The sequence below is a fragment of the Tupaia chinensis genome, unplaced genomic scaffold, assembly GCF_000334495.1.
Source record: "Tupaia chinensis unplaced genomic scaffold, TupChi_1.0 Scaffold000290_1, whole genome shotgun sequence".
Classification (NCBI taxonomy): Eukaryota; Metazoa; Chordata; class Mammalia; order Scandentia; family Tupaiidae; genus Tupaia; species Tupaia belangeri.
The window spans coordinates 260,944-273,781 of record NW_006159775.1 but is presented as its reverse complement, the minus strand read 5'-3'; the positions used below and the strand labels follow the sequence as shown (position 1 = coordinate 273,781).

The following is a 12,838-nucleotide window of genomic DNA, read 5'->3' as shown; positions in this document are numbered from 1 at the left end:
TTCCCCTTGTTTTGGAATTCTAAGCTTATATGTCATTGAAATAAAATATTTAAGAAGTTATCAAAGATAAGTATTTAAGTTATGTGATTTTGTTTTTTAAAATAATACTCAGTATCCTCTAAGGTTCTGGAAAACTTGTAAATAATGTGGCAATGATTTATAGATAAAGTTATTGTACTAATTTCTAATTCAGTTTCAATAACCAGCATCCATTTATATATTTATACGTTTTTAGTAGAAAAAAAGGGAACAAATAGCATGAAGCATGTTTTTCTAACCCCCCTTGTAATTTAAGTACTAAGATTTGGAACTTGTTTTCTTTTTATGGTTGTTGAATATTTTAGAAAAGGAGTCAAGAATGTGGAGATTTTTTGGAATACTTTTATTTTTACCTAATGAGCAGCATATTTGACCTGCTAAGTATAGTTCTTGTGTTTTCCTAAGTACAATAAAACATGAAGGGAGTTCTAGTTCTCTTTCAGTCTAAAATTACTAAGAAATTGTCTTTAATTGCTTTCCTATATATCTGGTGGTTACATTTGATCTAAAACCTAGATATTTGGGTTCTAGAAAGGCTGATTCCATATCCACCCTGTGGATTGACCCGGGAAATTAAACAGTGACAATAGTGTACCATGTTGACACCATCCTGCTACCCCCTTTTCAGGCCCAGCCTCCCAGCATTGGAGGTGACATGGAACCCTAAGTTATTTATGGAATATGGAGTCCAAGTGCTTGCACCACGGCTCAACCTGGCAAATATTACTTGCTTGGGTCAACAGGCATCTCTGTTCCACTGAAGAGTTATGGTTTTTATTTTTATTGTTTTTTTACACTAATGAGCAACAGAGTACAAAATACTAGCTGCAACAGAAAGTAAAGCTCATACCAGTCTCCCTGAAAATGTGCTAAGTTGCATGTTCCTGACCTCTGCACTCCCCTTGTCCAAGGGCATGTCTCAGATTCCTGTTACATACTGTGAGTTAGCTGCATATTTTAGAGCAACATAATTTTATTACAATAGGCAGAGTTAAAATGGAATGTTAGTGGGTTGTAATTAAATAAAATATAGGTAACATAAAACCCGAAGACTGAATCTAGAACCCCAGAATGTCCCCCTCTTCCAGCCTGTAGACAAGTTATTTGTGTGAACAGGAATCCGAAGGACACCACAGGGCTCTTTGGCTCTGGAAGGCTAGTTGGATCCAACTGCAAGACTTTCTGATTCTCATTCATACTCTAGGAGCTGTCCTTGGGAAAGGCTCTGTTTCTCTTCTCAGCCACCTGGCTCTGAGGGTATGTGCTGCAGGTAACACCCTCAATCTGTGGTGGTATTCTGGGTCTTCTCTCAGCTACTGGATGGCATTAAATCCAAGGTCGGCTTTGTGGGAGTCCAGTGCCTTAACCATCATGCCATCTGCTGGTCCCCAAAGAGAACTTTTTTAAAGCTTTGAGTTAAGAGTGTGTTTCGAACTTGGAGGAATGGGTGTGTGGCCTCCATTGTGGCTATTCCAAATTTCAGAGCATCGTGACTGCATTCCAGATACTTGAGGACATAAGATTAAGTGATTGCCAGATAAATGAGGATTTGCTGTGGAATGATTTTGGAGTAATACGCTTTTATTACTTTTAAGTCTATGTAATAATGCTCCTAAGAAACTTCTCAAGAGGAGCCTGCTGGATGTATTTTGGTGATTAGTTAGGACATGTTTGCAATTAGTACCATACACTTGTACAAAATTAGTGTTCTAATGCTCTTTTTGCTAAAGTAGTTTAATATGTTTGCTATTTAGGTAGTACATTTCTAGAAGTACATAAATATAAACTTAGACTCAATAGATGCCAAATTTATAGAAACCTAAAACAATGAATCAGAAGTGTGTGGGGATTTTATTTTTTTAAATTACAGTGCCAAAACTCCAGGAGTCTTTACACAGAGGAGAACAAGACATGAATAGGCTTGTTAAGACCAATAAGAAAAGAAATCTTTGCTAGAAAACAGTTGTTTTGTTGTTGTTTTGTTTGTTTTGTTTTGTTTTTACTAAGCTTAACAATGGAGAGAGGCTTAGGGATTCTGGATGCCTGGGACCATGTGGGTCAAGGCCCTATGGCTGCAGAGATGCTCAGGAGGAACCTTTATAGGATGCATATAAAAGAGCCCTGCTGGGAACAGCTCATGGAGCCCTGGGGTTGGGCAGCAGCCAGGTGCTTTCCCAGGAAGGCATTTAAAAGACTGAAACCACATAATAACAGTCTACCCACCAAGGAAGTCACCGAGCCTGGACTTGCTAGGTTTTTAAAATTTACTTGAAGAAATTTCTTCAACTCTAAATGTACAAAGCACAGTTCATTATACCTTACTTCCCCTCCTACCCACAACCTGCATTTGTTGACAAAAGTGCTCTGGAATTTAGTCTGTTTCTAGTCAGGAAGCAGAGGAGCAATTATGCGACTCAGTTATGAGGGTAGAAACCCTAGGAGTTTGAACTCTCTGAGTACTTGGTGCCCTGAGTGGTGAGGGAGGGATCCTCATGGCGCTGCTTGTACTCGGTGCATTTGTGGAGGGGTCTTGACCCTGCTGAGAGCCATGATGGGTGGGGAATAGAGGCTGGGGGCTGAGACACCTTACCCACAAAAGACTAGGGGGGTGGAATTGAAGGACAACCTTTAGTGAGGACATCTGGGCAGCCCTTTGCATACAGTAAAGGCTGAGCAGTTCCCGTATGTCTAATAAAACATCTCTGTTCTTAGTTGGCACAGTGGAGGAATAGCAAGTAAACAAATGCATACGGAGCAATCTCAGGCCATTACAGAGGATGTGAAGAAAATAAAAATGAAACAGAGTAATGTGATTGTGACTGGGAGGCTCCTTTAAATGCTGTCAGAAAGATATGTCCACACAGGGAACTTCTCAGTCCTGAAGAATGAGAAAAGGCCAGCCCAGTGATGACTGGTTCTAGGGGCTTCCAGGTAGAGGGAACTATAAAAAGGAAGGTCCTTGAGTCATGAGCAAACTTTGGGATGTGACAAACACATGCTCGCACAAAGAGTCAGGTGATTGGTGCCAACTGAGTAGGAAGTGAAGGAGAGGGGGACAGGGAGCCTGGCGGAGACCAGGACATAGCACCTTAGGAGAGCTTTACTGTGGGAATCATGGCAGCCATGGGAGGATTGGAAGCAGTGGTCGCTCTGCGTGTGAGGTTGAGAGCACTCAGTAGGTTCTCATGGTGGTCTAGGGTGGGGAGGGAGATAGAGGGGGAATGAGTTTAGACAGATCTTGGAGAAAGCTCTGACAGCGTGGTGTGTGGATTCACCATGGGGACGGAGTGTGGGAAGTACAGGTGACCCTTGTTAACCACAGTGGGCACCACTATTCTGGTGCAGGTAAGAGGAATTCAGGTGACTCTCATTAACCTCTCAGTGGCCACCAAGATGGAAATGTGGGAAAGAGGAATTCACATGACTCTTGTTAACCACTCAGTGGTGGGGCCTTGGCCTGAGGTGGAAGAAACAGGCTAGGCGTGGTAGGTGGGAGGGACTGAGAGTAAATGAAAATTGAGAGCTCAGTGGCCACAGTGAACTTGAGGTGCCTGTTTGCACCTGACTGGGGATGTCAGAAGTTAAGAGGTTAAATGATACCACCAGCCCCCCAACTTCTCTTCTCCCCACCCAGCTCAGGAGTTTGTCAGGACTAGAAAGCAACACTTAGCATCTGGTCCCAGATAGACAAGCCAAGAGAATGGATAAACTTGGCTACAGAGATTATGAAAAGGGAAAGAAAGTACGTAAGTGAACTTCCAAACCTAGAGATTGAGCAGTCCAGAAGGATCCAGTGAAGAACTGGCCAATCAGGTAGGAGGTTGGGGTTGTCCAGAGTGAGAGGATATTGTTTCTGGAGAGAAGAATCAGTTGTGTCATGTGTATTGCTGAGAGTTGGCTAAAATGGGTACAGAGACATCACTGAATTGACTAGTTGGAGGCCATTGCTGACCTACGTGAGAGAAATCTCAGTGGAGGTGACAGAAGTAACATCAGGGCAGGTTGAGGAGTCCATGGGATCTTAGGAGATAGAGCCAGGGACTGGAGCAACTTTTGGAGAAGTTTCCTATAAAGAGAAGCTGAGAGCTGGGGTACTGTCTGGGCAGAGATGTAGAACCAAGGAAAGGACAAATGGTTTACTTGGTAAGTCTGGCAGCAGAGAGAAGTACAGGGTCAGGGGTGCTGCACCATTTGGGAGCAATGCATTGGGGTGGGTGGTGTTTTTAAGCTGTTACATATGAACTGGACAGTGCAATCTCTCCTTGGATTCTCCCTATGTTACCTGTGAAGCCTACATGTATCCCTAACACTTGAATGTGAGCAGATGCCTCTGGGGGGTGTGGAATTTTCCTTGGAGTGCAGAGCCAGTGAAGAAGCTACGGCCTCCATCATCAAAACCAAGGAGGTGAAAGAGGCTCAAGGGGTGGTCAAGGAATCCTGGATTGGTCAACCTGGTCATTAACTGACTAACTCATTTAGCAAGCAAGCATTGCCAAGCCCACTCTGCCAGGTTTAGTTTCAAGCCCTGCTGGCTCCAGCCCCCTCTTTCCTTGAATGAACTCACTGGCCATGGAGGGAGGGGAGCACTGACAAGCGAACAGCTTGGGATGGCACGTACAGACCAAGGCAGGCTTGTTGTTCCTTAGACACATCATTGGAACTCATTTCCAGGAGGTAGTTGGTGTTTGAGTTCCTTAAGGAGGAGATTCTTGGAAGGAAGTGAGGTTGAGTGGAGGAAGACACTAGATGAGGGATTACAGCAGCATCTAGGATGGGGGTATCTGACCTGGAAACCTTCAGGGGTGGCAGAGATGGACTTAGGCATCTGTAGCAGCCTCATTTGGGAGGCTTGGGTTTCCTCTGGGTGAGTAACTTGTGACCTCCCTGAGGGAAGGTCCCGCCTGCATGTAGAAAGGCTGTGCGTGGCTCCTCACAGATGCTGACACTTAGGCCCAGGAAGGATGTGTTCTCACCCAGGTATCTTCTCTGCCTGGCTTTAAGCATGAGAGACTTGATTCATGTTCCTGGTTACCCAAGCCAGCTGTTGTGACCTTGAACAAATAATTTACCCTGATATGCATGCTTCCTTACTAGAAAAAAAAGAATTGTGATGTTGCCTACCTCACAGTATTGTAGTAAAGATAAAATGAAATAACCATGTTTTGGCTATTATGAATAGTCCTGCAAGAAACATAGGAGTGCAACTATTTCTTAGACACACTGATTTCATTTCCTTGGGATATATACCTGGTAGTGGGATTGCTGGCTCATATGGTAGCTCTAGTTTTAATTTTGGGGGAACCTCCATATGGTTTTCCATAATGGCTGTCTATCAGTAGATGAGTGAATAAAAAAATTGTACAGTATATATGCCCAGTGGAATATTATTTGGCTATGAAAAAAAGAATGAAATCCTGTTACTTGTGGCAACTTGGGTGAACCTAGAGGACATTAAGTTAAGTAAAATCAGCCAGGTACAGAAAGACAAATGCTACATGATCTCACTAATATGTGGAGTCTACAAAAGCTGATGTCATAGAAGTAGAGAGTAGAATAGTGGCTGCCAGAGGGTGTGGGGTGATAGGAAGAGGGATGGGAAGAGGTTGGTCCATAGGTATAAAAATACAGTTAGGTGGGAAGAATAAGTTCTGGCATTCTGTTGCACAATGAGGTGACTATAGATGAACAAAATGTATATTTCAAGATAGTTAGAGGAGAGGATCTTGAATATTAACACTACAAACGAATAGTGAATGTTCAAGTTGATAGATATGTTAATCACCTTGATTTTTATCATTATACAATGTATATAAGTTTCAAACTATTGCACTATACCCCACAAATATGTATAATGATGTGTCAATTATAAATAAAGTGAAATACAAACAATAATAATAGCCAACTTAGCAAACACTACCTTGTCTGCTGAGACCAGCTATGAGTGCTGGGGCCAAATACCCAGGTCCAAATTCTGGTTCTGTTCTCTCTAGCAGTGTGGTCAGGGGCAGGGTACTCCATGCCTCAGTTTCCTGATCTGCACGATGGGGACAATATGAATACTGTAAGGTGTGTAATGAGGAGGTCGTGAGGATATAATGAAGCAATCTGCAGGATTGCTGAGAAAAGTGCCTTGGCCAAAGGCAGCACTGGGTGTCAGGTGCGGTTCGGATGATGCTTTCAGGTGTCCAAGGCCATGCTGCAAGTGCATGACGCTTTCTCTCTCCCACCCTCCAGTTCCGCCTGGTGGTGAAGACAGCCCTGAAGCTGCTGCTCGTCTTTGTGGAGTACTCGGAGTCAAATGCACCACTTCTAATTCAAGCTGTCTCTGCTGTTGACACAAAAAGAGGTGAGTAGCCCTCTTTGCCATCAAGGTGAACCTGCCCAGTATGGGGGAAGTTCCTGCATTAGACATGTTTGAAACAAAATTAAGAATTAACTGAATTCCCTGTTTATAGACTTCCCACTGAAGTAAACACAATTTTTAGGTTAGCAAATAGTCAAAGATGATGACCAGAAAGAAGGTTGACAAGGAAGAAGCAGCACTCATAAAGGCAGCACTGGGTGTCAGGTGCGGTTCGGATGATGCTTTCAGGTGTCCAAGGCCATGCTGCAAGTGCATGACGCTTTCTCTCTCCCACCCTCCAGTTCCGCCTGGTGGTGAAGACAGCCCTGAAGCTGCTGCTCGTCTTTGTGGAGTACTCGGAGTCAAATGCACCACTTCTAATTCAAGCTGTCTCTGCTGTTGACACAAAAAGAGGTGAGTAGCCCTCTTTGCCATCAAGGTGAACCTGCCCAGTATGGGGAAGTTCCTGCATTAGACATGTTTGAAACAAAATTAAGAATTAACTGAATTCCCTGTTTATAGACTTCCCACTGAAGTAAACACAATTTTTAGGTTAGCAAATAGTCAAAGATGATGACCAGAAAGAAGGTTGACAAGGAAGAAGCAGCACTCATGTACTGAACTTGGGACAGACAGGTCACATTCTGATCTTGTCCTCTACCCAGCTCTGCCATGGCAGCCACAGAGAACCCAAGCCTTCTCCTGTTTCCCAGTCTTATCCTGGATCTCCTCGGCCCCTTCCTCCCCTCCCCTCCGCAGTGCTTCACTGATTCTGACCCTTACATGTTCTCTTGCCACCCCAAAATGCTATTGGAAGATTCTTCTTAAACACAAGTTTGGTCACAGCATTCCTCATCTAAAACCTGTGATGACATCTCAGTGCCTACAGCCTAAAGTCTGAACCCTTTGCCTGACATGTGGGACCCTGCACCATCCAGCCTCAGTCCACCTGCCACCACCATCTCCACACCTAGTCTGCATCCTCCTCACTACAGTGGTCATGTGCTATCAAAATCCCTTTATGTCCCTTTTTTCTTCTGTGTTGTCATCATCTGTGTCTGTCTTCCAAGAGGGCATTCTGTGCTTGAGGACAGGGTCTCTGTGTCTCAGCACCTGGCTCACTGAAGCAGGTGGGCATGCCCTGCACACTTGGTGATAAATGAGCTTTGGATCTGTTGGGTCATTGGAAAAGTCATGATGCATTTTTGCATAGAAAGACATAGAAAAAATGTGTTAGGACTTTTTGGACAACCCGATAGGTTAGTGAGTAACATGCTGTGGCCCCTTTAATATTGTAAAGTCCAAAGCTAAAATACTATTTGTTTGTTTTCACAACAAGGAATTTTACATTCTGCTCAGGTTTGTCTTCTCTTTTTTTTAAGTTTTTTTTTTTTCTTTTCCCATGAAAGGTAGGGGGAAGGGCAGACAGAGAGATAGACATCCCCACCAGCCAGTTTCAGGCACCTGAGGTCACAGGTGCATGCATGCCCAGTGTGTACAGGGAGGCCTCAGGACATACACACAGAACCTTCCTGTGTGGGTGTAGCATTGCAGAGCGTTGTGTTATCACTGCACAAACTACTAGTCCTTCCTCCATCTTTAAACTTTATTTTATTCCTTTTATAAGAAATAAGAAATATGGGAAGGAGACAGAAAAACAGGCACCATCAACAAGTTCTCATCATGACACAATTTCCATGGCCTTCCAGACAGCCAGGGGCATGGCGTGTGCACACATGTCCAGTGTATTCCAGAATGGTTGGGGACCTGAACCATTGTCTTTCATGTGGCTTCAGTATTGCAGAGCAGCAGCCTACCACCTGCATTACTGCAACTGAGCCTTTGATTTGTCTTTTGTTTGTTTTCTTCCTTGACAGGATCCAATTATCATTATCCCCACAAAGACTCAAATAACAAAAGCCTAATAACATTTACTGATTTTTATGATTATAATAGTAGCAATATTATAAAAAATTTGGAAAAACATTCCTAGCCTCAGTGGCACAGTTGGCAGTGTGCTGGACTGTCATGCTGGAGGTCATATGGCTGACCACCAGCAAGGTTAACCTGAACATGCCGAGAGTGTGTGTGCATACCCAGGATCCCGATGGACTGGAGGAAGGAAGTTATGGTGTAATGAGACCTTAAGAGTATGCACCTCTGTCCCCTCCTTTCTCTCTCATGCACATGCTGTCATAAATTTAACAAAAGAATTTTGGAGGGACCAGCAGATGGCATAATGGTTACATCGCTGGACTCTCACATAGTTGACCATGGTTCAAGTCTTGGACCTTGTGGCTTAAAACTAATGCCAGCCACCTGTGTTTGTGTGCCCAAAATTCCAAGAGGAGAATGGAGGAGAAGGGATTGTGATGTGGCTATTCCCCCTGGAGGGGTGATTTTTTGCTTTCTGTCTCTCTGGTGACCACACATGCCCTATAGCAAATGTCTCTCTCTCTAAAAAAAAAAAATAAAATTTGGAAAAAACAATGTAAAGAAGATGAAAAAATAACTTATAATCTCAGCAAAGACACTAATTGTTAACATGTTAGTATATTCCCTTACCATTGTGCAAATTAGCTGAGATGTATCTGTCAGAAAGAACCAGGACCTATATAATGCTCATTGGTTCAAACCATTTGTGTCTCTGACCAGTGTGTCTCAGAGACACACCCACCTTCTGAAGCTGAATACAAAAAAGAAAGAAGGTGGCTTACCAGGAACTTTCAAAGTTTTGAATATAAGTTAATGACAGCCATTCAGAACCATAACCTGGGGCTCCTGTACCTTTCCCATGAGCATGGAGCAGATGTGAACACCAGGCATAGTCAGTAAGAGGCCAGGGGCAGCTCCAGGCCTCTCTGGGAGGGTATGTGAAGGAGACAACCCCTGCTGCACAGCCGGTTTTGTAAGATTAGAAGTAGACCCCAGACTGGGGCAAGTGCCTCTCTACCATAGCTTGTTGCCACCTGATGCCAGATATAAAGGCTCTCACAGCCAAGATCAGATCATGACAACAGCCAAGGATCCTCACAAAGGACTGCAGAGGCTCATAAACCAGGTCTAGCATTTCTAAGGCCAGTTAAGCAGGTTTAAGTTCAGAGCTGTATGTTTTGGATGACAGTAAGGCAGCACCTTTTCTTTCTTTTTGGAAGAGTCCTACTCCATCCTCCAACTCTGGGGGTTACTTTAGGACAACTCATGGACTCTTTTCTGTCCCAAGTTTCAGGTAACCCAAAGGCCCTTGCCATGGGACCCTCATTAGAGTAGACAGCCTTCTCATGACCTCAGGATTCTCCTTTGGCTTTGTCAAGCTAAGAGCTCAGTTTCCTTCCTAAGATTTCACGTTTTATAAAGGGTATTTGTAGGGGATACAGGAATGATCCTTAGATACACACAGGGCTTCGTACCCCATGTCCAAGACTCCATCCACATCCACAGCCAAAGGCTTTCTGCCTCACTGAGTCTCTCCACCAAGATAAAATGATGACCACCTTGTCCCAATTAGTCAAAATAAAGAAACAAAACAGCCAATAGATTGATTTCTCAGCTTCATAGTATTTGCTTATAAAATTTCTTAAACTTTTGGCAGCTGCTGTCATCTGTCTGCTACTGAGTACTAGCAGCTGAAGAAAGGAATAGCACAAATGGAAAAACTCAGACATAGTTATCATGTGTGTTGCAATAGTGCATTTCTTTACGGACATGTGTGGTCTTGGCTGTGATTTTATAATGCATACATATAACATCATCCAATTTTACTGCTAGTAAAATTGTTCTTGAATCTTATGATGGAGTTAAACACATAAATATGTCATGGTGTTCGGCAGAGAGCAGCACGACTTCCAGGTGTGTTTCCACCTAGTGGGTTTAGAAGCAGCTCTCCAGTTGCCTCTCAGCTGGGTAAGAGAGATGACAGAGGTGACTGAGGTGAACCAAGAATGTCCATTGTGCACAACTTCATAAATAAACCATAAATCTTACTCCTCAGAGTGGCTTGACACACACTCTTCAGTGGGGGTGAATGGGCAGGTTAAGTATAGACAGTTGTCTCTTTGTTGTTGTTGTTATTATTAGAGAGGAGTTCTTTTGGATGGTAAAAACTGTCAGATTTAAGCAATCAGCAAATAAATCTAACACATAAACTGTAAGTCCTCAAAAATCACCACCATATAAAGCAAACAGAATTATCTCCAGGACAAATTGCTGTCTTTACTTCATAAACATCATGCGTGCTGGAGTGTCTGGTGAAGTCTAGGCAGCTGGGTGGTACGGCCACATCCACAGTGTGGCAGCTGAAAACTCGGCTTTCACCCTGGACAACGAGGTGGACATTTAAAAATCAGAAATCCTTCAGAAGTGGCATCTAGTGAAGGGCAGAAATCTGCTAATAGAAAATTTAAAAAAAAAGTTCAAGTGTAGTGAACTTGCAAAAAAAAGAAGCAGCATATTTTGAAAGATGTGACTACAAGGGAACCAGCAGTTAGCGTAATGGCTATGTTGCTGAACTCCCACATAGTCGACTGCAGTTTGCGTCCCGGACCCGGTGGCTTAAAACTCATGCCGGGCGCGTGTGCGTGCATGCCCAAGATCCCGAAAGGAGAATGGAGGAGAAGGGATTGCGGCGTGACCATCCCCCCTGGGGGGTGATTTCTCGCTTTCTGTCTCTATGTCTCTCTCTGTCTGTCTGGCAAGCGCACGCGCCCTATAGTGAAAAAAACCTTAACAACAACAACAAAAAAGATGTGACTACAAGATAAAGCCAAAAGAAGTGGACCAGAAACCATTAACATCATTGAATCCGGCATTAGAACTTGAACTGGCAGGAGAGAAATTACCTATGACTCTTTCTAGGCAAGAGGTTATCAGAAGACTAAGAGAAAGAGGAGAACCAATCAGACTATTTGGAGAAACTGATTATGATGCTTTCCAACGTTTAAGGAAAATAGAGATCCTAAGCTGGATGTTAACAAGGGATTGAGGAATGATCTGAAAGCAGCTTTGGATAAGACTGATCAGCAATACCTCAATGAAATCGTGGGTGATCAGAAACCTGGAGAGGAAAACACACAGAGTGACTTGAACGTTCATGAGGAGAACACCACCATTGAAGAGTTGGAGACATTGGGAGAGTCTTTAGGAAAAGATAATGATCATAAAGACATGGACATTGTTACCAAATTCCTTAAGTTTCTTCTTGGTATTTGGGCCAAAGAATTGAATGCCAGAGAAGATTATGTGACATGCCGTGCGCAGGGTAAATTGAACAGTACTACTCAGAAGCACACTGAGTTCCATCTCAGACCACTTTTTAGAAAGCTATGGAAAAGGAATCTTCCTGTGGATAGTAAAGAATCAAAGATATTATTAATTCATGATGCAGAGAGAATATGTGAAGGCGAATGATGCTTATTTCAGATGGCCATTGGAAATGCACCTTGGCCCATTGGTGTCACTGTGCTTGGTATCATGCCAGAACTGTCAGAGAAAAGATTTTTTCAAAGCATGTTGCATATGTTTTAAATGATGAAACTCAGCAGAAATATATTCAGGGATTGAAGAGATTAATGACCATTTGCCAGAAACACTTTCCTATAGGTTCATCAAAATGTGTGGAGTCCAATGCACTGTGAGATCTGCACAGGGATAACAGTGAGAAACTCAAGGAGGCGTGGTGCAGACTTCTGGGATTACCAATAGGCACGAGGGAAAAGAAAGCTAGAATCTCCAGTTTCTTGTGTTCTACCTGATGCAACTTTTGATTGGTTTAAGAACTGTGTTGGCTTTCGTATCACATCTGACTGCAACTTGATTTTGATGTCTTACTTTCATTTTAAATAGCTGAAAAATCAAAATCTACAGACTTCCTCCACAATTTAAATTAGGCAACAGCAACAGAAAGAGTTTAAGATGACCTTTCCCTAGAAGATCAGAAGGGTGTGCATAGAAGATTAAAAAATATTTGAGACTGTACTTATTTCTATAAAATATGATACTTTCACATTGTCTTGTGTAGTATTTATTGAAAATATTTTGATATACTTCAACAAAAATATGGAACCATTGAAGAAAACTTTGTTAGTACTTAAATATTTATGCTCTTTTGCCATCTTACAGTAGAATTTGAATGTAAGTGTAACTTAAAAAAATAAACATTATATATGCTGCACATGGATTAGTCAAGGAAGCTCATTCTGCAGTGTGGACAATGAGTTCTGTGACTAAGAGTGGGCCAATCATAGAGCCTGGGGAAAAGCTGATGGGGTCAAAGTCCATCATAGAGATGATACTTATGACTGAAGGAAATTTTAAAAATCCCATTTGACCCAGATAGTTGCACTTTTTGCTCAGGGGCTGGGATGAAAAGGTAAGATTCAAGTTAATCTTGGGACATGGCACCACACTATGCCTGTGTGCTCAGACCACTGGGTCATCTTCTCTTTTGCTTACATCTTC

At 42.9% G+C, this 12,838-nt stretch overlaps 1 protein-coding gene and 1 pseudogene across 1 annotated transcript in view; both read left to right on the top strand.

Moving 5' to 3' along the window:
- FHOD3 (formin homology 2 domain containing 3) overlaps window positions 1-12,838 on the top strand; it is a 507,831-nt gene that overhangs the window by 268,361 nt on the left and 226,632 nt on the right. The window contains exon 7 of the mRNA XM_006150579.2: window positions 6,274-6,385. Coding sequence (XP_006150641.1) covers window positions 6,274-6,385 — 112 coding nt within the window. The remainder of the gene's footprint in view (window positions 1-6,273; window positions 6,386-12,838) is intronic.
- Window positions 6,543-12,015, top strand: LOC102473810 (pre-mRNA-splicing factor 18-like; annotated as a pseudogene).